Below are 24,902 nucleotides of genomic sequence, written 5' to 3'. Positions count from 1 at the left end.
ATGAAGAAAAACATCGTGAGTTAACCTGCATGTCTGAGAGTTCTCCATAATATTCTCAAAGGTGTGTGGTTGCAACTTGCAGTTTTCGCCGCTGTCAGCTCGAAACGGCTAGAACCTACAGCTGCGAAGGCAACATTAGAAATATTCAAATGTCATAACAAGTAACAGCTGATTGTCAATAATATATTTCAATTAACTTTGTAAAGGCCATAAACAAGAATTGAATTGAATTGAACTTTGTAAAGTTGTGTATTTTCATTTGCGTTAATTAAAAATCGAATGTTCATTTTAAACAGAAATATTAGATCTGTTACATAATGCTGGTCCGTTTTTAACAAAACTTATTTTGAGGGTATCATTTAGTAATAACCTCAAACGATGGCATCAAAATTACCTAAGAAAACGCTCAGTTTAAAACAGGTTGGTCGTGGTCATGTGTTTTTATTCGTTCTACCGTTTGACTGTAGTCTCACCTGATCATGCATTCCATTCTGCCTGGCCTAGAAAACTAAGGGTGAATTATTTACTAACCTATAAGGATCATGACAGTTTCATGTTGCTCTGCCTATTAATATCCTACTGCAGGACACACCTCTACCGAAGAAACTTAAGTTAGTCACAATAATTACTAAGGCTCACAGATGGACAGCCAATTTGTTAAGTTCTGGCTTACATTACTTTGCCAAATCTCAGACTTATCCAGAACATTGCAATCTGAAGTCAAATACACTATCTATAGACCAATGAGGTCACATATATATCAAATCTGCTTGTACATGATATCATACTGTTATTTAGTGGTAGTAAGGTTTTGCTGGCATTGTAGTTATTGAGTAAGTGAATTATTTATTTATTTGCAGTTCCTTCTACGTCAAGAAGTCCTTAAACTATATAGGGACATCATTAGAACAGTAAAGAAGGTACCAGACGAAAGTACCCGTCTGGAGTTGAAGGAATGGGCGAGAACAGATTTTAGGAACAACAAACACCATAATGATGAAACAACAATTAAATCTATGTTACACTATGGGAGAAAATCATTAGAGGATTTAAGGAAATCACTTGCTTTGAGTGATAGCTAGTAATCTGGGACTAACTGTATTAGTGCTATTATAACTGATGTACCTAAACCCAGTCCTGTTGACAATATAAATAGTCTTAATGCAAGAAATCGCTGGGTGCATAAGAAAAAGTACCTTTATAGGAGTGTAATGAGCTGTCCTATTTCAAAATTTGGTATAAATTGTCACTAAATATAAAAGCAAAACACCAACCTGATAAAAAAAATTTAGGAGAATATGCTTTTAGTTTATGTAGATCTGTCTATACTACTACTTAAAATAATATAGCATTGTAATGTTTAAGACTATTTATTGTAAATACTATTTAAGTAGGTTGGCATTACACTTTACATTTATTTAATGTTGTCTTTGGTGTAAACTATCCACATAATATGTTACCTGAGCCAGCTATAGAAAGTGTTTCACTGTTCAATTGACTAATAAGCTATAGAATGAGATTTGTATTTAAATTATTAAAATTTGTGGTTTTAAAAATAGCTAAGACAGATGTAAAATGAATGTTTATTATGTACATAAAATTTGTCATTTTTAACAAATTCCTCCAATGTATATTTATATAAATAAATAATATTACACAACCAAAAAATTATTATCTTACATATTAGTTTGTCCTACTTATAAACTATTTGACATATGTACAAATTATAAAGTAATGAATATACTATATTGTATAATTAACATTATTACAATACATAAAATGCAGAGATCTACAGAGACCCAAGTCTGTATTTTAGCCATTTATTCATGATTCAGTTCAAGCTTCTTTACAATATTTCACATATATATAATATACTGGTGCTGCTACACTGGAGTTACTGAAAGTCAAGGACCATTATTAAACATTTACTAACACTATAACATTCACTATAATGGTGTTAGTGCAAGAAAAAGTGCTGCACACAAGCTGCATCCCTAGCAGCCTTCAAGTTTGCATCCTTGATGTGACCAATCTTATGCTTATGCGATGCTTAAGTCTTTGCACACAGGTTTTTGCTGTTAGGGATGTGGTGGTTTAGCCTTCGCTTTAATTTGTATTAATTACATGTTACACTTATTTAGTGTTTTTTACATTGCACTTTCATTACACCTAAAATACTTTGAAAGTACCCACATACTCTAATAATAATTATCAATAAATATTGTTTTATAGAACAAGTACAATAAAATTGGCACAGTTATGCCTGTGCCCACAACCACAGTGAACACTGTGAAGAATGTTATGAAATCTCCATTCTTATTTAAATATAGTGCTAACCACTGAATCATATTTTTAGCTATGTGATGTCCATCAGTACCATAGCAAGGCAGTACATTTAAAAGTCCTATACCTAGAGAAAATATAAAAATGTAACGCAATAGCTTTTCAAATTGCATAGGTGAGAAAAATGAAATAACTGCACTCCTTGGAAAGTATTGATCAACGAAAACTGTTTTGTGTAAATCATAAGGCAACCCCAAATATAAAACTGCATTATTGTCTTCTCTTTCAACTATTAAAAGATATGTCTCATTGTTTAGCAAAGGTTTTAAGCAGTGCATATTTTGTGGACACTTATGCCCTGTTGCTTCAGTACATTTTGTTACTTTATTTTTAACCATGTCCCTGGGTTTGAGGCAGGAATATTGTCCAGCCAACCCAGGTACTATTAAGGTTCGAGGTTCCATATACTCAAAGCAGATGCTATATAAATTATCCTTCGGGCAGCATTCAACAATACCATTTTCCTTGATTGTCTCCATCAATATTTCATCATTTTGTGCTATATATTCTGCACTTGTGCATATGCCGTACCGGTCATGAGCTACATGTAGGCAATATGACCAGTCTTTAGCATTCTTTATTGGACAGCCATTGATAGATAATATAACATCTGAGTCTTCTAGTCCTCTAGGTTTTATTAAAGGTGAATCACTTGTGAAACCTGTTACCCTCACCCCTATATCAGTTTTGTATGCTATGCTAAATAGTATTGGTGCAGAGAAAAATAGTAGCATAGCTATAAATGCCAGAGCCACATTATGCCATACACCGGCGCAATATATTTTTAACCTTTTAGTGATGCTGAGGCTGTTCAAATGTTCAGTATTTAGTTCCACAAATGCTATGGGTATTATTGCAAAGACATAAACCCCAATGTTAAGAAGCTGTACATCTTCTTGTGCAGCCGCTGCAGCATGACCAAGCTCATGGAAAATAGAGCTAAAACCAATGGCCATAAAATATACCCAGAAGTCAGAGGCTGGTATGTTGACACCAGGTAACATTGCCTTCACTTCTGGAACGCCGCTTATCTGTATCGACTCGTGGAAATGCTCAAAAATAAAATTCAAGAGAGTCCATATAGCAAATGGTAGAAATACTGCGATAGCGAAAATAAAACCGAAGTTGAACCATTTTCGTAGAACTCGCGTTAAATTCTTGCTCCATCGGTATATGAATCTGTTAAACGCTGTTGTTTTCCATGTGAAGTTGAAAACTCCTACTCTAAGACCCGTGCCTTCCAAAAATGCGTAATATGGGTAGTGCATGCAACTCTGTAAAACAAAATAATAATTAAAATCATTTAAAAATTAGAAACGATATTAAATTAAAGATAATTTTAATGGAACGAATCGCACCTTGAAAAATGAATCAAAAAACCATAATACTACGTAAAATGCTACGACAAATGAGCACAGAACTGTAAACGACATTTTTTTCAATACTTTAATTAATATATTTTACATAATCTTCGTAAATATCGAAAACGACATATGCCGGGCGTTAGTTTTCGGCACAAGATCCAAATCGAAATCGATCATTGCAATAATTTTAAACACATATACCGATTAACATTTAGCTTATTTACCTTTTATTACAAGAGAAATAGAGACTATTTTGTTTTGAATTTACAAATGTCGGACTTGAGTTGTCAATGTCAAATTGTATTATTTCTTCTTTACTCTTCCACGTGCGGAAAAGGCAAAGGTATATCAAGGTGGAGCGATGTCTTCAGTGTTTAAATTCATATCTATTTTGATTGTAAGACATAAAGCTATATCCTCAGTGTTTAATATTCACTTTCAATCTCATTGTAAGGCGTAAAACAATGTCTTAATATTCAAATCCAATTTCATAGTTTATTTTCTGGCACAGGTTTTAAACTTGACAAAAAGCCATGTCTTCAGTAAAATAACTTTTCCTTGAGCTTAACTGTGAATTATTCTCATAATAAAATATTATTTATGTCTATCACATATGCAGGACCTAATATCTATCAATATATTTATATATGCCGTATCACGGCCGTACCCTAAGGCCGTACCTACTAGAAGAGCCGGTCTGTGGTGGACACTGAACATAATTTAACCCTAGACCATAATAGGGTGGTGAAATAGGCCATAACATAGCGACTAGCTATTATATTATAATCAAGCAAAAATAATAACAGTCAATAGGCTGTATGGTCAATGATTTATGCCTCTCCGATGGGGACAAATCAAAAAACAACAACTGTCAGTGTCAAAATGACATATTTGTTTTTGTAGTAGGTACCTTAAGCAAGTCTGTATCGTCTCGAGTGTGAAAATTGAAAATATAAATAATTTTCATTGTGAGATTTTATCATGTAAGTGATGAGTTGTAAAGAAAATGAAAGTGGGCCTTTTGTCGTATTCTTCTTACCAGCGGTTGTTGGCTGTCTAACAATACTCTTGGCTAGACGCTGGGCCACTTCCCAAGTTAGCAATACATCAACTGCGGTCTCTCGGCGCCGAAAGATTAATAAAGATCCGAATTTAAAGAGACCTCTACCTCTGATCGCCACCAAAATGGTTGCTCCGGGGGCGAAAAAGAGTTTTGGAAATGCCAAAAAGGTATGCTATGTTGACAGTCAGGGTAGCCTTAGAAAACAAGCAAATCCACATTAAAAATATGTCGTGGAACTGAAGTTTACTTACAAAAGTTCCGCGGCTATACCTACTTCCCTTAGTTATTTCGGAGTTAAAATTACTTAAGAGGTAGTCTAAATGAGCTTTTTTTTTGTGGAAATATAAGCCCATAAACTATGCAATGCATCTATTTACTTGGTTGCTCTGTTGCTGCATGAGCTAAGGATACACAAACACATTTTTGCTGTTTGTTGCTTACCTAATAAATAATAATACAGCATCAGTGAAATAACCAAAGTGTTTAGGACACATATAACACTCTAAACATAATTATTATTGATGGCCGACTGGTGCAATGGGCAGTGACCCTGCTTTCAATTCCCACAACTGGAAAATGTTTGTGTGATGAACCTGATTGTTTTTCAGTGTCTGGGTGTTTATATGTATATTTTAAGTATGTGAATTCATAAAAATATTCATCAGCTATCTTAATACCCATAACACTAGCTTAGTTTGGGGCTACATGGCAATGTGTGTCGTGTTGTAGTATATTAACTTATTTAATTATTTCTTTAAAACTACCACTCTTTTAGAACATATCAAAATACCAAATTAGTTGCAAAAGGTTAGTCTTTCAGGCTACCTAAAACATGCAAATAATATCTAAATCCACGAATATTGCAAAAAGAGAATCAATTGTTAACAGGCTTTTTAGACATGCTTATCTTCCTTAGATATATTTTAAAGCTAGGCTACAAGACTGCACTACAATTGCAAAGGTGTTGTTTTAAATTTTGATATTTAAACCATAATAAGTGATAACTGAAAACTCCTCAGTTGACTATGATGAAGAGTTTTAAGCAAAGCTTATTAAGACATGTTCATAACATTAATGACACAAACTTTGGCACCAAACCCAATTGAGGAGGAACCAAGAGGCAATCTAATAGCAAACAATGTCAGTGAAAAAGAAAAAAATAAGCTTTTGAATTGGTTTTAGTTATATTGAGTTTTATTTAATCCTAGCTGTTGCCCGCGACTTTGTCTGCGTTTGATTTTGTTTTTTGATGTGGCATTCAAGTATTCAGTATCGCTAAGCCTTAAATGAGGGGTTTGCTGCTGTCCGCTGAGGAGTTGTGTCCTCTATCTCCAACCACATTTATCAGATCTTCACAAAGTTGGGGCAAAATTTAATAAATATTATAACCTCTATGGTACAAAAATAATTATTTAAATCGGTTATAATTTGTCGGAGTTGTGGTGTAAAATCGTCAATCACTTTCATCCCCTCTCCCAAAGGAACCAAGCTTAATGTTGAGATAAAAAGTATCCTATATTACTTCTAACACTTCCAAGAATATTTTTACAAAGTTTCATGAGGATCGGTTTAGTAGTTTTTGCATGAAAGCGTAACAAACAAACTTACATTGACATTTATAATATTAGTAGGGATTCCACTTTGTTCTTGTTAAAATAGCCAAAGCTTGTTTATAGGTATCCCAAGGAGGAGCACCCCAAGTTTCCGATGAGGATATCAATGGAAAGCGTACAAGACCACACCTCTCACCATCATCAACTACCTCGGTGCGAGACGGCAAATTGGCGGCAAACCCATTGCCGCCAAAACACATACCCTTCCCAAACATACCACAGGATGGTGAAGTGCTATTTGAGATTATGTCCTTCATATTCACCATAGTGGCAATGGGGCTGCAGTTTTTGAATCTTTATAGGACAATGTGGTGGCTTCCCTACTCCTTCACATCAGATGCCATGGTAATACTATTTTGTAAATTTTCTCTTGCAATGATGATTTGGAATCTTGTGCCGAAAAATCCGCCCGGCATATGCGAAGTATATTTTTCGAAGATTATGTAAAACATATTAATTAAAATATTGCAAAATATTGTTGTTTACAGTTCTGTGCTCATTTGTCGTAGGATTTTACGTAGTATTATGGTTTTTTGATTTATATTTCAAGGTGCTATTCGTCACAATAAAGTAAACATGTCTATTTAAAACTCCGCTGTCCTAATCTCTGATAAGAGAAGTTATGATTTAAAAAATGTTGGTGAGCTTAGGCAGGAAAGCCTTGTCGAGCTCTTTGTGACAAACAGTCCGTGGAAGTACCATGCATATTTCTGTCGCCAAGCAGCATTGTTGTGCTCCAGTCTGAATTGCTTGGACGTGGTTGTAATTAAGTCAAATCAAAGTGAAAGTCAAATATTTCTTTATTCTTATTATGGAGGGTAGAGGTAAGGAGAGTCATCTTATATGGGAGAAAAGTTGAAAAAGTGTCCAGTTGTTGCGCTAAATAACAGTTCAAAAATCCTCCACAATGGCGCTGGTGGATGCACAGGGTATGGTATGAATGTAGCAATCGTAGATGAATTGAAGTATGCCGAGTTAAAAAATTTAATGTCATTATCGACTAAAGTTGTTAATTATTGAGAATTTCAACAACTTACGTTGTACACAATATTGTGGTAAATATAACCTTACTTCCTTGTATCTCCATACTTCCTTGTTTATTTTTCAAGCCTACTCTAACAATATTTATATTTGGCGCTTCTTTCAGTTACCCTGATGCAAATGTGGCGCCATCCTAATTTAATACATTTTGACGACACTTTTTCATATACACAGATGACTCTCCTTACCTCTACCCTCCATAATTCTTATAGGACACTAGCGGACCCCAGCGCCATCTGTCGGGCTAATTTGTGAATCTAAACCATCCAGGGTGCCAACCAAACGTATACCAAAAAATTCATTCATATCAATCAAGCCATCTAGGAGGAGTTCGGTGACATACACACGCACACAAGAAATATATATATAAAGATATATGGCATTTTTGAGTACATAAATTACAGGCTCATAAGACCTATACAGTTTGATAGATGATTTTCCAAAAACCATCAGCTGGGCCATCTTTTTTAAAATAAACTTTAAGCTAAAACATAACGAAAAGATTATTTTCGTCACACTTGCTCACAACGTGGACCTTATTACATTGATATAAGCTTCATAATTTGTAATTTTCCGCAATTAATATTTTCTAGCTACAGATCCAAGTGGCACAAAACCGTGGAATTTGGTACTCCCTACAAGAGACCTATGTCCAGCAGTGGACGTCTTTTGGTTGATATGATGATGATGATGAAAACTTTGTTAGCTTTTTGGTCTCATAATAATATATTAATAATAATATACTCATAAACATATAATAATAATAAATGTCCAATTTAAATTGTCCACCTAGAATAATAAAAACACACATAACCTAGAAAAGTTAGAGGTGTGTGCTGGGATTGGCAAACTCAGCCCTTTAATAGTGAAGTTGCAGACGTACGAATTCAGCGATCTCCGCTTAATATAACCATACTTGATGCATAATCTACTATTATATTCTAAGACAGGAAAAAAGAAATAGACTTTAGACCAACTGGTCAGTTAGTGAATGTAACAGCAGTTAAATTTAAATTATTAAATATTTTTTTTCAGAATTTCTACCTCATTGATACACACTTAGCGACATTCATCTTGATAGTTCTTTGTCGGAGGCTACTTCTAAGCTTGAGCCTTGCATTTGTCAGAAGTTGCTGTGATTTCTCACCGAGTACAATGCTATATGTCACAGTTGTTGTTCGGTGAGATTCTATTTTTTAATAAATGCGAAAGTGTCCACCAATCTGCACTGGGCCAGCGTGGTGGACTATGGCCTTAACCCCTTCTCATTGTGAGAGGAGACCAGTGTCCCATAGGGTGCCGGATAAACACTGAAAAACATACAAAAATTTTCCGGTTGTGGAAATCGGACCCACGGCCATGGACTCTGGAAACAGCCACCCACTCCGTCGATCGACTGTCACTACGATGTACATATTTATTATATGACGTTTAAAAATATTTGTTTTTGACTTTTACTATACATCGTGTAAATGAAAACCAAAATAATACTTCTCAGGCTTTAGAGGTACATTATGTACTGTCCCTGAGACTTATCTGTGACACTGAAAACAGTAGGTTTTAGTAATACTAGTACTGTTTGAGTAAACCACTGCCATAGTTTTTACTGACAATAATCATGCCCATTTTGCATGCATATGACATGCAAAATTAAAAGCATGTGACTCCTGTCACTTTATTAGGTACGCGTCACATAGCGTAGGTACTATGCGCGTATCGGTCTTTTATCTTCAATAGACCTGTCCTACGTAAACACTTAAAATGTTTTGAGAGCGTTTGTATCGAAAAATAAATATGCTTCTATTATATGCTTCTTTAATATTTTTACAGGATGATTCCTTATGAAATTTCCTCCAATATTATTTCGGAATTCTGTTACACGTTTTGTATATATATATATATATATTATTTGATATATTATTTGATATTTCAGGATGTCCGTTCTATGGGTGATACTTGGCGCCATGGCGTGGTGCGCGTATTTCATCATGGTCAAACACTCGCCGATCAAGATAGTTTATTTGTGCTACCCGTAAGTTCTCATATTATTAACACGAACGTATTGATGTATGGACGTTTGTTTTTGATCAAAGAACTATTGATATAAAAGAATGCACAGTACGGTTTTGCCGAAAATCGAAACAGAGACCTCCGACTTATAAGACCATAAAAGTCACCACTAGGAAATGAATGTGAATTTGCTCATATTCTCCTGAGCACAGACTATGTAATAATGCGATGTTATATTATGTTATGATCAACATACTAGAACCCAGAGCCAGAAAGTTAATTATAACTATATACTTTTAAGCACAAGTGCATAAAATTGACTTCTAGTCCGACTTTAAGAGCTTGAGAAGAAGAAGAAGAAGAAACACTTTATTGCACGTAAATATACATATAGGAAAAGAAGCATTTATGAAACAGTAAACAATGTAGACATGCAAAGGCGGCCTTATTGCTGCAAGCAATCTCTTACAGGCAACCTTTGTAGAAAGGACTTAGAGCAAGAGAACGGGATAGTGCCAAGAGTGTTGTAATATATACATAAATACTAAAATGTACAGATAGTAATATATAGATAATTTAAATAAATATACGCAAAATATAAGTATAAAATATACATAATATATATAAATATATAATATACATAATATATATAAATATATAATATACATAATATATAAAAGTAGAATTTAATACATAATTTACAGACAGTAATAAAGCAACCACTTCAACTGGCAACACCCAAAGAGAGGAAGTAGTCCTTCAGACGACGATATAGGAAGGGAATTACTTCCACGGATTGTTCCAGAGCATAATTGCCTTAAAGGTGAAATAATTACCGAAGAACTTCGTTTTACAAAATGGGAAAACCTGAGATTTCTCAAAATGGTTTTGAGAAGTGAAACGCGCGCATTTGGAACCCTCGTAGCTTTAGTTTTAAGTTGACGAATTCAGTTATCGCCATCAACTCACTTCTGTGTCATATTTTACATGTAACATACGCATCAGAAGTGCCATCTAACTTTTTGACTTTGAAAATGGTATTTTGCAGGTCATTAATATACTTCATACTGTTCGGCATGACGGCGGGACCATTCCTGGAGCTCCACAAAACGAGCGCTCTCATGATGCACAGCTGCTCGCACGATCCTGAACACATCCGGAGAGAAGTAGAAGTGTTGCGGCACGACTTCAACTCGCGGGTCAAGAAGATACTCTTCAACTCCGTATTGGGAGCGTATTGTAGCAGTTTTCTGCCATGCTGCTTTGCACAGGTAAGATTTTGTGAGTCACAGTAAGTTCGAACGACCAGAACGAAAACAATATTAATTACAGTAAATGGCGCGTCGGGTTTTTTTCGCGCGCTAAGGTAAGCTGACATCCAGCCAGCATCGTATATCGTAAATATGTAATATGGTTGTGGAAAAAGTTTTTTTTGCATTATAGTATGTATGAACTTGTAGTAAAATCTCTTTGGCTATACTATTTGTATCTGTCTGGTTTTGGTATCATTAGAGTTTAAATTTTAAAGAAGATAATTCCAAATTCAAATTAGGAAAATGTGTGATTTTTATTTGTTTTTCGTACTGCGAAGATGAGTGAATCTAAAGAAGAAATTAGCTACATTTTAAAATTTTACTACAAAAAAGGGCAAAATGCAACGCAAGCCGCGAAAAAAATTTGCGATGTTTATGGACTTAGTGCAGCCAGCGTCTGTGACTAGCAAAAATTAGGTTTAGAAAAAATCTTTTTCCCTAACTTAATAGTTGATAAATAAAACACGCTTTTCTAATATCGCGTATTGTGAGCCTTATGTCGATGTAATAAAATCCACGTTACGAGCAAGTGTGATGAAAATTTGAGACGACAAAAAAACATGTACCTTATTGCTGGAGTGCTATTTCGTTGCACACCGAAAAATGCCGAGTGATATTTTATTATCCTTACCCAATGTTTGTTTATTTGTTTTTATTTCCTTTACGCCCTAACTTGATTTTTGGCTAAGAGTTAGTGAAAGGACGGAGAGGCTACTTTTTATTACAGGAAAAAAACGGTTTCCACGACGTTTGTTAAAAAATCGTAATAAACATGGACAAAGACCTCGGGCGACAGCTCGATCGGTTACTTTTGTATTTTGTCTTATTCTGTCACTTATATACTTTGTGTATTTTCTAATCTTTAGGATTCTTCTTTCAATTGCTCATTGAGCAGATCTTGACAGGCTTCTTCTTAGACCAGGGCGCGTTTGGAACCCTCGTAGCATTAGTTTTATGTTGACGAATTTAGTTATCGCCATCAACTCACTTCTATGTCATATTTTAAATGTAATGTACGCATCATAAGTGCCATCTATGTGCCTATTTGAATCAAGAAATATTTGACTTTGACTTTGATCTTATTTTAAGTTTCACTTTGATTTGGTAAAACCCAGGTTTGACAACCATAGACTAAACAAGAGAGTAGACAAGTGTCAAACACAATTGTCTCTAGATTTAAACAATAACCCGTTTATTATTTCAACTTGTGCCTATGCTCGGAGAGTTGATAAAGCTTTTCCCGGGGAGAAAAAATTCTGCTGTCTATCCTAGCTGTGCTGGACGTGTAATTGCGACCGTTGCCGCTGATCCGCAGTCGTACCTGCACTACGACGCGGCGGCGGCGGCACAGCAGATGGGGTTGGTGTGGGGCGCACTGTGCTGCCGCTACGTGGCACAACTGCTGCCCGCGGCGCACGCGGACGCGCCGCACCGCGCCGCCAAGCACCTGGGCCGCTGGACGCCGCTGGCGGGTGAGTGCTGAGCGGCAGCTGGGGGTTTGAGTCCGCAACACAACTATGCTGCTTAGCGGCACAAATAAGCGTCGCGGTACAGCTTACAAAAAGAAAAAAAAAAAAATCGTCCCCACAACATAACAGTTGCATAAATAGCTATTGATGTGTAATTTAGTAATAAAGTTCCGGTGTGACGTCTCGTAGAAACCTATTGGTGGTATAACTACCACAATCCCTAACAGGTTAGCCCGCTACCATCTTCGACTGCACTTACCACCACGTGATAGTGCAGTAAAGGGCAAACTTGTAGTGGAATAATAATAATAATAATAAGAAAAATCATTTTATAGCTATTTATGCAATTGTTACCAGCCCTAAACTGCTCTTTATTGTCTCTTGATAACGACTAAGACACCGGGAGGTATCTTTGCATCGATCGAGTCCATTTAGGACTGAAGTGTATCGATAATGCACCAACTAAATGTCATGAAAAGTGGGTGTTAATAAAATATAATTTAAATTGTTTCATAAAAAACTATTTAATGAATAAATAAATAATAAAAGCTTATTTGTAGAAATCCTCATCAAATTATAAAACTTTAAAAAATATATTATTATACAATTCATTTCATTATAAAGATAAAAAATCCCCAACAATAAAGGCAAAGAAGCAAACAATTTATAAAATAATAAATATAATCCAGCTTGAATTCGTTCAGGCTGATATTCTAAACCAATAATTAACATTAAAGTTTGAATTAATCTCCCCTCAAAAAATAAATAAAATATAAATAAATTTATAACTCCAAGTCAAATATAATATTAATAATAATATAATAATATTTAAAAAAAACTTTCATAATTTTTTTTTTTTACAAAATTTTCTCTTAATTATTTAATAAAATATCTGGGTAATATGAATTTATTGTTATCGAAAGTTTAATTATTTAATAGTTAATTGAAGAGTAAATTGTTTATATATAATTGACCAAATTTTGTATGTTGGGGTTGCCTGACCGGATATGTTGCGATTTTTTATTTTGTTTTAAGAACATTTTATCACATATTCATACAAATAAATACATTTCATTTCTTTTCCTTTTTATGGTATTCCAGCGTTACCACCGCACACGAGTGACGTGGGCGAGTGGTCGGACAGCAAGTGGTGGCGGAGTGGTGACCGCGTGCGCGTAGCGGGCTGCGTGTACGAGGCGAGCGCGCCGCTAGTGTGCGCACACCCTACCAACGTGCACCACATACGCTTCTATGTGAGTACACAAGTACTGGTTTTGATAGCCCACTGGCACTGGCGTGCACTTCATACATGCACAAAAGCATTGCCTACCCTAAAATTCATATACAAGTCGGATTTTGACAAGTTGCAATTATCCGGCTGTACGTGTTACACTCTGGCCCGGGCGGATTGCTGGACTCCACATGCCTTTGTAAACGTTATGGAGAGCACAAGGCATGCAGGTTTCCTCACGACGTTTTCCTTCACCGTCAGCAGCGCGCACTACATTCGTGCACAATAGCACTGCCTACCCCAAAACTTTTATAACAATCGTACAGGAGGACAATTTTTCCATATTATTCTATCATATCTGACAGTCTGAAGTCACCTGCACACGTACTATTAATTGTTATTTTTATTTATTTGAATAATTTCTGTAATTTTCAATAAATTTTTATAATTATATATTTATAATTTTTTAAAAAGCCTTTTGTTCACGCTTTTATAATATGATTCCTAAGGTAATTTTGGACCTACCAATGCATAAGTTTAAAGAATGTGTTAAAACATATTTATTACAGCGAGGATTCTATACAATTGATGAATTTCTTTGACAGCTTTCAATTGATGACAAGGTTGCTTGGAAGCATCCAGCTCCGATTTCATCTGTCACAAGATAGAAAAATGAATTTTAAAATGTAAAATGTAAATTGTTGGTATTGGAAAAGAACAGCTGAGTTTCTTGCCGGCTTCTTCTCTTCTCTAGAATCTGCCTTCCGAACCGGTGGTAGAGTCACTACACACAGACATACTTGACGTTTAAAAAGTGCTTATATTAGGCCTACTTGAAATAAATAAATTTTGAATTTGTAACATGTTAAATGTATAAACGCTTCATAAGTAAGTGCCTATGATAAGGTCTACATGAATAAAACCTTTTTTTTAATCCTATTTATTTCCTTGCAGTCTGTGTTCAACAACCCGTCGAAGTTGCTGTGCCTACTTCTATGCCTGCAACTAGCGCTAGTGGGGATGCAATTGTGCCTGCTATTCAGCTCGTTCGCGTGGCACAACTTCTTAGCAGTGCTCATCCTACTATTCGCTAACTACTACACACTATACAAGATGCTCCGCGACTATCTTGTCGCGTGGAGAGTGTATAAAGCAGAGACGTTGATACAAGAAAAAAATTACTCGACGTAAGCTACTAACTAAAATAAAATTAAGAGGAATGTACATCGTACGGTACTTCGGTTGTACACCGATGTCTAAACTAAATTAAACTGTCTAATGGCCGTCACTAAAACTAGGAGACGTAAAACGACAAAAAGAATATCGATATATCGGCATGTACTCGTACATACACAGTTTATCAGTGAATTTTATACCAAATCCAAAATAAATGCCATAATATGGATGACCAAAACGCGAAAACTGTAGATTTGTACAAACCCAAAAAAAAAACAAACATCTGTGCCAAAAAAAAAATACATTGTCGGAATATAATATGAAATCGTTTATTTTTTAGCTTTACGGTTTCCGTAAAATTGCCAAAGAATTATTAAAATCGGTTAAACGATTTTCTATTTTGCGGTAGGTCGTTTTTCAGTAAAAATGCCGAAAAACTTCGTATCTTATTGTGTACTATCCTTTTTTACTGGGAATTTTTAGTCATTTAAATTTTTTTAATATTAGAAACACGTGTACAGCCGAAGTGTTATTTTTTTGTTATTACATTGACGTATCTCCCGCGCATTCTGCCGTAAGTAATTATTTTCGCGGATTACTCGTTGGTTTAAATTGAATCTTGCTGTAAAGCATCAGGGATATTGCAGAAACCTTCCGCATTAAAATTAAAAATGTAGTATTTTTTTTAGAAAAGCTACCTTTGCGTTTTCTTTTGATACAAAGTTTCGTTTAAATTTGATCTTCCAGTCGCGTTGCAAGTCGCAACCTTATTGGCTTCATAATAAGGATGCATTTTTATCGGTATTTTATTGGTCTAAATAGTGTACGGGGAATTCCCGCAGGCTGGGTAAGTGACCAATGAAATTCATTAATACGAGTAATTGCATTATCGACCAATAAAGATGTTATACCGAATGCAAGTTGTGACGACCTACCTGGCGCAGTGGTGAGCGCTATGGTTTTAAGTAAGAAGTCCCGGGTTCCATCCCCGGCAAGGCAATTTAGGAATATTGGATAGAAGCAGGCGTTACTACCTAAATTGCCTTATTAAAATTAAGCTTAATTTGCTATACTACGCGAACAGCAGCAGAATCTGTTTGGTGTGGAGTATACAGATTGAAGTAATAATAAATTACACCATACAGATTCTGCTGCTGTTCGCGGAGTACAGCAAATTAAGCTTAATTTTCATAAGGCAATTTAGGAATTTATAATTTCTGAATTTCCCTGGTCTGGTCTGGTGGAAGGCTTCGACCGTTACTGGTTACGTTACCCTACCGACGTGTCGCTAAGCGATTTAGCGTTCCGGTACGCTTTTGAGTAGAAACCGATTAGTGGTATAGCTGCTACGCCTCTAACAGGTTAGCCCATTTCCATCTAAGACTGCATCATCAGTTACTAGCCGGTGAGACTGCAGTCAAGGCCTAATAGTCATTTAAAAAAAAATTGAAATTCATTTCGCGCTTCAAGTTGTGAATACGAGTGTTGAAGGAACTAAAGTTTGAATAACTAAATATGTATAAGCGATATTTTTTCTCAAACTTATTGTGATCGATAGTAAAAATGTATTTTTTTTTACTTTCCATTGTCAAATTTCTAGTCTAAGTACAAGGAGTCTTGTATAATTAATACTTATTTTTAATAATAAAATAACTTCCAATATATGTAACTAAACTACTTCACTTATTTTGTAAAGCACCTTTCACATTGAGAAAATTATACCGTATAAATATATGTTGGTGAAAAAAAATTTTACGAATAATTTAAATGTACATTGCAATTTGCAATTATTCTTACTAATATTCGACTTGTATTTCCAGATATTCTCAATATTATTTACGTTATTACCAAATATTTTGATTTGGAAACCAACCTGATTTGGATCTGTTATTTTAAGGCTGATTTACATGTATCCAGTGTGTGTGTGTGTAGTTAAATAATACGCATTTTAAGTTATCTTTTACCTCTCCAACACAGATAATCCTCTATCAACTGAGAGATATCGATAGTGTCGTCACTTGATGCAAAGAAACGAGGAACATTTAGTGAAAATACCTTGTAATTGCTTAAAGATTGCTTAAAGACGTGTTTGACTAGCATGGCTAAACTCCTATTGAGATCCGGGTAGTTCCTCTGATTCGAGAACCCGGAAAAGATTGTCCTGACTCATTAAACTAGAAGAGTCAGAGAAACACAGAAGTGGGATAGACCTAGCCAGAAGAACATCTGAGAGGAGACTTGAGACCTTAACATTACTTTAGATCATCATTCGCCCACGTTAGATGACAATCATTAGCGCGCATTCAAGTTGTGAATTGCGTGCGTTTTGAGTGAGATTTAAAGACGAAGTAAAATAAGAAAAAAGTTTCTAAAGATAGACTTTTCTCACCGTAGTCTTACATCTGATGTTAACCGTGTTAAGATGACGCCTGTATGTTAAGATTACAGATTGAATTTAGTAATGCTATCCTTTTTCTAATCTTCCCTGTAGATAAGAATCGCATTATTAAATTCTATCTGCAATCTGAAGATTTTGGATTATGTTTATTATTAACATCAGTCCATCATTAGTTTGATATTTAAAAAAAAATCTTTAAACACAACTAAAAAAGGTCGCTCCGCTATAATGCCATTAATACTCGTCATGCATATCCGAACACTCCCACTAATCTAACATAGATGAAATTCTATTTTTATTTGAATTTGCAAAGCTAAGTCAAACTTTTAACTTGTAAAATAATTATAGTTTGATATTCAATTAAATTATACTTGACCACTCACAATACGTGTTAACCAGCCTATAGTGATGTACTTAAACTTTTACAACCTAATTCTTAATTTTTGTTTTTCGTGAAAATAATATGTGATTCGCTCATAATACAGCGAGAATAAAAAAAAAAAAATTCAACTCCGCCGCAACAAATTACAAAGGCACAGTCTTCAACTTGCAAAACTCTTAAATTTTATCACATTCAAAAAAATCTTTATAGGTAGGCCTGTCACAGCCTCACAGGCACTTATGAAGCGTACGTTCTTACATATATGTTTACATAGTAGTAATGGGATGGTGATAACGACGTTCGCCAACATAAACTTAAAGCTACGAGGGTTCCAAACAAGCCCTGGTCTAAGAAGAGCCCTCAATGAACTTAGCCGTGTAATGTTTTTTGTTTTCACCATCTCGATTTCTATACCTGACATGTACTAGCAATTTATGCAATTAAAAAGGTAGATATCACTTGAAGTGAAGGAAAAACATCGCAAGGAAACGTGCACGCCTTTGAGTTCTCCATAATGTTCTCAAAGGCCTGTGAAGTCTAGCAATCCGCATTTAGCCAGCTGCCTAAAACCCTTCACATTAACCCTTGCGCTTTAGTGGGCCGGAATGGGTTTTATTGATGTCGATGATGTTCTTTTCACCCAGATAACTGTTATATGACGGAGCGAGGGTTTTGACATTTCTTGTATGGTATAATTGATATGTCAAAATTGACTTCACATATTTTCGCAGATCAATAACGCATTATTTATGATTTTAAATGATTGCGGCAGAGTTGAAACTTCCGGGTCTTTATTGTTTTTTATTGTTACTTGCATGTAATTGGAAATCTTTCAAGACTGACATAAACTAAGTTTTAGTTTTCCAATTATATTTTGTTAACGCTGTGGAGATAGACATACATGTTTTCATATAAGAGCAAGATATTGAACTTTGAAAAAAAAAAAAAATTACATACTTGCCATAATTTACTGATTTTTATTTGCATTTAATTCTCAAAACGAATCTCATAAATAACAGTTTATATCAATAGATCACAACAAGAAGAGATGTTACTGCTATTAAGAACCCACTGCACACAGGCTTTCTCTCGAAGAAAACTTTTTAAAATCATAGCCTGCACCAAACTGCTTTAATGCAATTTGGCGAAAGTGTTGTGCTTCGGTAATTACGTCGCAAGCAGTACCTATCTATAAAATGCAATTTTGTCTATATCGGTTTAGCTCCTACTCCGTATATCATATTATATGGTTCCAAGATGCTCTTCTGGTGTCCCCCAGCACGGCTAGCATGGGCAGGAGACAATTGTATCCCTAGGGAAAGGATAAAAATATATCTTCTCCCATAGCTCCCATAGCATCAACTCTCAGAGCACTGGCACACAAATGGAAATAATATCCAAATAATATATGTGTAATAATAAACAGGGGTAAAACTTTTCTTATTCCTTGTTCCCATGCTTTAGCAGTTCAAATCAATTATATCCCTTGTCAGGGGATATCATTTTTGTCTCCTGGCTGGATGCAAGCTTTTTGGGCCAAATCAATGTCATCAAGATGGGTTCAGTAGTTAAGCCGTACATAAATAACAAACAGAGTCTTAGGCATTTGTAAGATTTGCATGGATTTATTTTTTGGTTCATACCAGGTTTGACTGCAGACAAGAGCTAACATGTAGTGTAATAAAAACAAAACATTAATTTAACGTGTTTACTTAACTAAAACCCAATATGGTGTTTTCTTACTATCATTAATTTGTACATTCATAGATTTCATTTTGTCTCTGACCACATCACAAGCTGCCAATAGTTCCTTATCTTTTTTCTCTAAAGCATTAAATCTAACCATATGCCTGAATTCAACTAAAATGTCTATTAATGAATTTGAGATCTGATCTTTCATAGATTCTGTCAATTTCATACCAAAGTCAGTCAGAACATGAAGTATATACTCTGCAATTAAAATTATAGGTACAGGGTAATATTCAGAGGAATCTAATTTCATTATTTTGTTTGCTACAGAAACTAAATGAAGCAATGAATTGATACAAGAAGCTGTATCAAAGTCCATTTTCAAACATTCTAAGTTGCTTTCTTCAACTTTTTGTAATTCATTTAATAAATTATCATTATAAACTGCATGCAAATTACTATTGTTATTAGCATATATGCTAACATCCTTTAAGAAGAATTTAAATTTGTTTAAAACATCTTCTGCTGTTAACATTATTTCATCGCTAAATTCCATGGAATACCTATAATTTGACATTAGACATGCCATTCTGAATGTGTCTGCACTATATTTATCAACAATATTAGGTATTGATATTGTGTTTTGTAGCGATTTGGACATTTTTGTGTCTTTTAGGTTTAAGTGTCCCACATGTATCCAGTAGTTGGCCCATTGCCTTGAGTTGTGGTATGCACAGGATTGGGCTTCCTCATTTTCGTGATGAGGAAACTGTAAATCAATACCACCAGCATGGAAATCAAGTTGCGAGCCAAATATTTTGCTGACCATAGCAGAACATTCTATATGCCAGCCAGGCCTTCCCTCACCCCAATCAGTTTGCCAGCTAGGTTCGCCAGGTTTGTGGCCTTTCCAAATAGCAAAGTCCATTTTATTCTTCTTTACTTTGGTGCTAGGTTCACCAACATCTTGCATTCTCTGTAGTTTACCATATGCTGGATATTTAGATGTGTCAAAATAGACTGAACCATCTTTAGCAGTATAACCCATACCAGAATCAATAAGACTTTGAACAAATTGACTAATACAACTTATGTGATCTGATACTCTACTTATAATCATTGGTTTTTCAATGTTTAAGCTCGACATGTCTAACCAAAATTCGTGCTCATATTTTTTGGCTATCGTTCTGAAATCTGTTTTGGTTTCCAGTCCTTTTTGAATTATTTTATCATCGATATCGGTTACACCCATTGCTGTAACGAGTTTGATTTTGAAAAAGGACTTTAAAATCCTTTGAATAATATCTAATTTCACGTAGCAACACGCATGACCTATATGTGCGGAGTCGTATACTGTAGGGCCGCAAGAATACCAAGTAGCGATTGTTGGGTCGTTTAATATTATCGGAACTTTTCCTTCCGCGACACAATTGTAGACATAAGCTCCAGTAGGATTACCGTTCGGCATTAGCCATTTCGTATCTTTGTAGGGTATTAAATTGCACACGTGCGTGAGTTTTCTGGTGAAGATTGGAAATAACTTTCCCATTGTTTTATGAATGATATGAATACCACAACACGTCTACTTTTGTGATTTTTAATCTTTATTCACCGACTAACTCAAGTATGTAACAGCTGATTTTTCCTACATTTCTTTGAAAACGGAAATGTCACTACCAGTTGTCACAATTATTAAAGTCTACAAAGTCTATGAACATTGAATATAACAAGAGTTTATAGTCTCAAAAATTTAATAGGCCCGTTTCGACATTTGTGCAAGACCATAGAATGTAACTTGAAACAAAACTGAAAGAAACAATAAAATAAAAGTCAATTACATACAGTGTTTTAAAAAATACGTAATTTTTTTTGGGACGGTAATAATATGAAAGAATATATCGCGTAGCATGCAATTTATAATTGTTGCGAAACGTTTCGAAAACAGTTACGTTCTCAGTCTTTTTTTTTTATTCTAGAGTTGTAACCATTTTTTTACTGAATATCGAAAGCCGCCGAGCTTGGTTCTCAAAGCCGCAAATAAAATTTTGAATTGACGACACTGGGTTCTAAATAATGAGTCTGAGTTGATGTATCTGACCAAGCGGCACATGACTGAAACGTCCACGCGCAGTTTTTCGTTCCCCATCTTGTAAAGTTGACTGTGCGCTCGTTTAAGTTTGATATATACTGTTTACTATTACGTTAACTTTTGCTCTTCTACTTTGGATATTGATTTAAACATAGTGATTTGACTCGATTTTTGTGTTTTATATAGTACGAACTCCGTTTCAACATGTTGAAAAGTGGACGTATAATCAACAGCCAGTCACGCGAATTGGTTGTGAAGTTAAAGGAATACTTTGAACGAACGAACACTTTACAATACGTAATCGTATCAATCAAGTACTGATACAAACTTGAATTGATTTATCGTGAGTATCGAGTACCGAGTCTTATGGTCATAACTAGTTACGTCGCGATGACAAATGTCAAAACGGGCCTATTACTTTTTTACGACTATAATGGGTATAAAGAACATTCAAAATAACAAGATTGTTCTTAGCAAATAATTTTTACAATACCTACTTTTTTAGTACGACGAAACCAAGAATTGAATTGAATAACCTGTTAAGCTATAAAACATAGAAAGCTATTTGAATACGCCACCAATCACTTTATAAACAAGTCGGAGTCATCAGTCAAGTGCAAGTCACTGGATTCTTGGAGCAGTGTCCTTGAAATACGTAGGTACCGTTTCTTGTCTCATACATTTCGACAGTTTCTATCCATGTTTGAAATAAAAAACCTCAAGTTCTTCTTCTATTGATTTGTTCATCGAGTGACGTCCCTACTTTTTTTTTAAATCTCTTAGATTTCTGTCAAAATAATCCGTGGTACTGTCATATCTTTTCTGTCATTACCATTACCTACCGGCTACCATTATCATTAGCTCCGGTTTTGACATTGATTTAACATTATGGAGGGTAAAGGTAAGGAGAGTCATCTTATATGGGAGAAAAGTTGAAAAAGTGTCCAGTGTATGCGCTAAATAACAGTTCAAAAATCCTCCACAATGGCGCTGGTGGATGCACAGGGTATGGTATGAATGTAGCAATCGTAGATGAATTGAAGTATGCCGAGTTAAAAAATTTAATGTCATTATCGACTACAGTAGTTAATTATTGAGAATTTCAACAACTTACGTTGTACAAAATATTGTGGTAAATATAACCTTACTTCCTTGTATCTCCATACTTCCTTGCTTATTTTTCAAGCCTACTCTAACAATATTTATATTTGGCGCTTCTTTTAAGAGTTACCCTGATGCAAATGTGGCGCCATCCTAATTTAATACATTTTGACGACACTTTTTCATATACACAGATGACTCTCCTTACCTCTACCCTCCATATTTAACATGTAGGTTTTGAAATATTACCGAATGATATGTCAAATGTCAGTTGAACTTTATAAATAAAATAAAATAAAATAAAATATTGGAAGGGTGATTTGCAACTGCATTATTAATAAATTACCTATTTCATCCTTAGTAACTGCCTGTTGTATTAACACAGGTTAAAAATGTTAACTTACTCTCCTGAAGAAGTGGGCTTAGCGGACTCATCGCCCTGCGCCGCAATACGCGCGGATCTTAAAATGTGTTTACTAAACAGCGATTGCTGTAAAAAGGTTTGTATTTTATTAATGCAGCTTAACCTCTGTGAGCACTTTAAGACTCCAGATTACGTTACTTACTCAGTACTAATTAACATGACGATAATTGTTAGCCCAGTAATAATTATTGGAGCAGCCTCGAGAGTTTTCGCTCATAATCAGTCTCTTCTATGAGAATATTTGAAATGACATATGAATATTTATTTGTTCTAAATTATATATGAAAGAGTATAACAGTTTGTTTCAATTAACTTTGAGTAGACTGTCTTGAGTTGATTAAACTCACCCACATCTTAACCTAAAATAAAAAAAGTTAGTTATAAGTAACTGTTAATTTTCAGGACAAAAAGACTCCTCGAGATTGTTTAAAAGATGTGAATTGTCCTGTAGAATGTTTGCAGTTAAGAACCACCTTTTTTGAATGTAAACGATCATTGGTGAGTATTTATATTATTCTTCATTTTGTTCCTACATATTTTACTTAATTCCATGTACTAATATTGTAATAAGATAGTCAATTTTACCTGTGGAAACTTCTGCCTTACTCTTCGGACCCACTGATACTTAGGGATAGGATTTCATGGAGAGATTTTTAAAATACTTTATTATAATATTGAGGGGAGAGGGGAAAATGTGCAGCATTACATTTGCAATCTTTTGTAATTGCTAGTTCATTAATTTATTATCATAAACAATTATTGTTTCATACAATAAAAACAAGTGAACTTTAAAAAAATGTTTTGTTTATTCACAGCTAGATGCCAGAAGAAGATTCAGAGGGAATAAGGGCTACTAATAAAACTTATTTTCCAAGTAGTTTAGGAATAATTGAATAATTAAAGTATTAATTGTTTTATATTGTTATTATATTATATATTGTTGATTTTTTTAATTGTTTTTTATTTTAAATTTTTATATTCTTTTAACCAGAACATCCAAAACCATAATCTCATAAAATAGCTAAGACCCATAAAACTGCTCCAATGAACCATTCACATTATTTTGCATTGTGGGTGTGAGCTCTGAATCCCTCTCTTCTAATTTGGAGCGACTCAACAGATTCAGCCTTTAAACAATAATTGGCTGAAGATTATGATGATCATTGGAACTTTTTTCTTCAATGAATAAAATTTTTTTTGAGATTAGCGGTTATTCAAGGTCATAAAATATGTGTGTTTTTTTTTTTTTATAATTAATTTATTTGTGCTAGAACAACTGTCATATTAGCTAACATGGAGTACTCATGGACCTTTAGTAATTTGTTCTTACCTAAATCATGATGTAAACAATATTTTCATAACTTTTTAGAATAAGCAAGTTTCAATAATAAAAAACAAAGAAAAATGTATTATTTCCCAACATAATGGATGCAAAATGGTTGACAACCAATCAACATGCTGGTTGAACAGTTGTCTACGATTTGCAGTTTATAGGTAAGTAGGCCCCTACTATGACCCAATCTTTTTTTAAAAATAATTATTAATTGATGGACCAAGCAGATATCCTATTAAACAGAGCAACGCTTCTTGCAAAGCAAAGTGCAAAGTTGCAAAGTGTCCATCAACCTGAGGTGTAGGTTAACTAACCCTTATGTGCGTGTAATTACACTGGCAACATCGCTCTTCAGACCGGAACACAGCATTGCGACAATGCAGCTTAGCGGTAGAAATAAGCATGGCGATAGTAATTCCCCGGACGAGCTCTCTCACAAAAAGCTATAAAACTTCTTATAGTATAGAATAGAACGTGACAGTAAATCCACTGAATATAGCTGCAAAAAAAAGAGTCGCGTATCACGGTGCAATAAGAAACACAAAAACAATTGCACGCAGAGCGTGAGGTGATGCTCTACTCTCGACATGTCAAAAAAACCCAGTCTTTCAAAACATAAATGATGTTTTTTTTTATTAGTATAACACTTACAGGATAATATGAGTGCACTAACATCAAGTTAAATAATCCGTCTAGCACATATTTTATAAGAATTTATTCTTGTTCAATATAGTAAATAATAATAAAACTAAAAAATATTTGTTATTTCATTTTAAAAAACTAGAGTTTTTGTTTTAGGATTTTTTTTAAATGTGAATGACTGCTATGAGGCGTGCACTTTTGGATTTTCCAAATTTTTTAAT

The 24,902-nt window shown here is 34.6% G+C and overlaps 5 protein-coding genes across 6 annotated transcripts; 3 read left to right on the top strand and 2 right to left on the bottom strand.

Moving 5' to 3' along the window:
* The first annotated feature begins 234 nt into the window (after positions 1 to 234).
* Positions 235 to 1,596, top strand: LOC120629938 (LYR motif-containing protein 2). Its single transcript, XM_039899027.1, has 2 exons — positions 235 to 420; positions 861 to 1,596. Exons 1-2 carry the CDS (start codon positions 379 to 381, stop codon positions 1,080 to 1,082), a joined length of 264 nt encoding a protein of 87 aa, XP_039754961.1. The 5' UTR covers positions 235 to 378; the 3' UTR covers positions 1,083 to 1,596.
* Positions 1,597 to 1,655: 59 nt separating this feature from the next.
* LOC120629937 (membrane-bound transcription factor site-2 protease) lies at positions 1,656 to 3,890 on the bottom strand. Its single transcript, XM_039899026.1, has 2 exons — positions 3,702 to 3,890; positions 1,656 to 3,617 (listed from the first exon to the last, which is right to left on the bottom strand). Exons 1-2 carry the CDS (start codon positions 3,774 to 3,776, stop codon positions 2,199 to 2,201), a joined length of 1,494 nt encoding a protein of 497 aa, XP_039754960.1. The 5' UTR covers positions 3,777 to 3,890; the 3' UTR covers positions 1,656 to 2,198.
* A 732-nt stretch (positions 3,891 to 4,622) lies between these two features.
* On the top strand, positions 4,623 to 15,686 carry LOC120630002 (transmembrane protein 39A). Its single transcript, XM_039899119.1, has 8 exons — positions 4,623 to 4,937; positions 6,447 to 6,728; positions 8,460 to 8,605; positions 9,358 to 9,456; positions 10,483 to 10,705; positions 12,063 to 12,219; positions 13,318 to 13,469; positions 14,402 to 15,686. The coding sequence occupies exons 1-8, from the start codon at positions 4,698 to 4,700 to the stop codon at positions 14,636 to 14,638; spliced, it is 1,536 nt and encodes a 511-aa protein (XP_039755053.1). The 5' UTR covers positions 4,623 to 4,697; the 3' UTR covers positions 14,639 to 15,686.
* Positions 15,687 to 19,005: 3,319 nt separating this feature from the next.
* Positions 19,006 to 20,776, bottom strand: LOC120629832 (probable cysteine--tRNA ligase, mitochondrial). Its single transcript, XM_039898889.1, has one exon. It carries the CDS (start codon positions 20,639 to 20,641, stop codon positions 19,112 to 19,114), a length of 1,530 nt encoding a protein of 509 aa, XP_039754823.1. The 5' UTR covers positions 20,642 to 20,776; the 3' UTR covers positions 19,006 to 19,111.
* An 859-nt stretch (positions 20,777 to 21,635) lies between these two features.
* LOC120629883 (cytochrome c oxidase assembly factor 5) lies at positions 21,636 to 23,612 on the top strand. 2 transcript variants are annotated; one of them, XM_039898958.1, is made up of 4 exons: positions 21,636 to 21,836; positions 22,668 to 22,782; positions 23,109 to 23,204; positions 23,522 to 23,612. In XM_039898958.1, the coding sequence occupies exons 2-4, from the start codon at positions 22,675 to 22,677 to the stop codon at positions 23,561 to 23,563; spliced, it is 246 nt and encodes an 81-aa protein (XP_039754892.1). In that variant the 5' UTR covers positions 21,636 to 21,836; positions 22,668 to 22,674; the 3' UTR covers positions 23,564 to 23,612. The 2 variants fall into 2 exon arrangements, with proteins under 2 accessions (XP_039754892.1, XP_039754893.1); XM_039898959.1 differs by having other exon boundaries at positions 21,636 to 21,840.
* The last annotated feature ends 1,290 nt before the right edge of the window (positions 23,613 to 24,902 follow it).

This window comes from Pararge aegeria, chromosome 15 (assembly GCF_905163445.1).
Source record: "Pararge aegeria chromosome 15, ilParAegt1.1, whole genome shotgun sequence".
NCBI lineage: Eukaryota > Metazoa > Arthropoda > Insecta > Lepidoptera > Nymphalidae > Pararge > Pararge aegeria.
The sequence above is the reverse complement of the archived record's forward strand: the minus strand, read 5'-3'. Positions and strand labels throughout refer to the sequence as shown.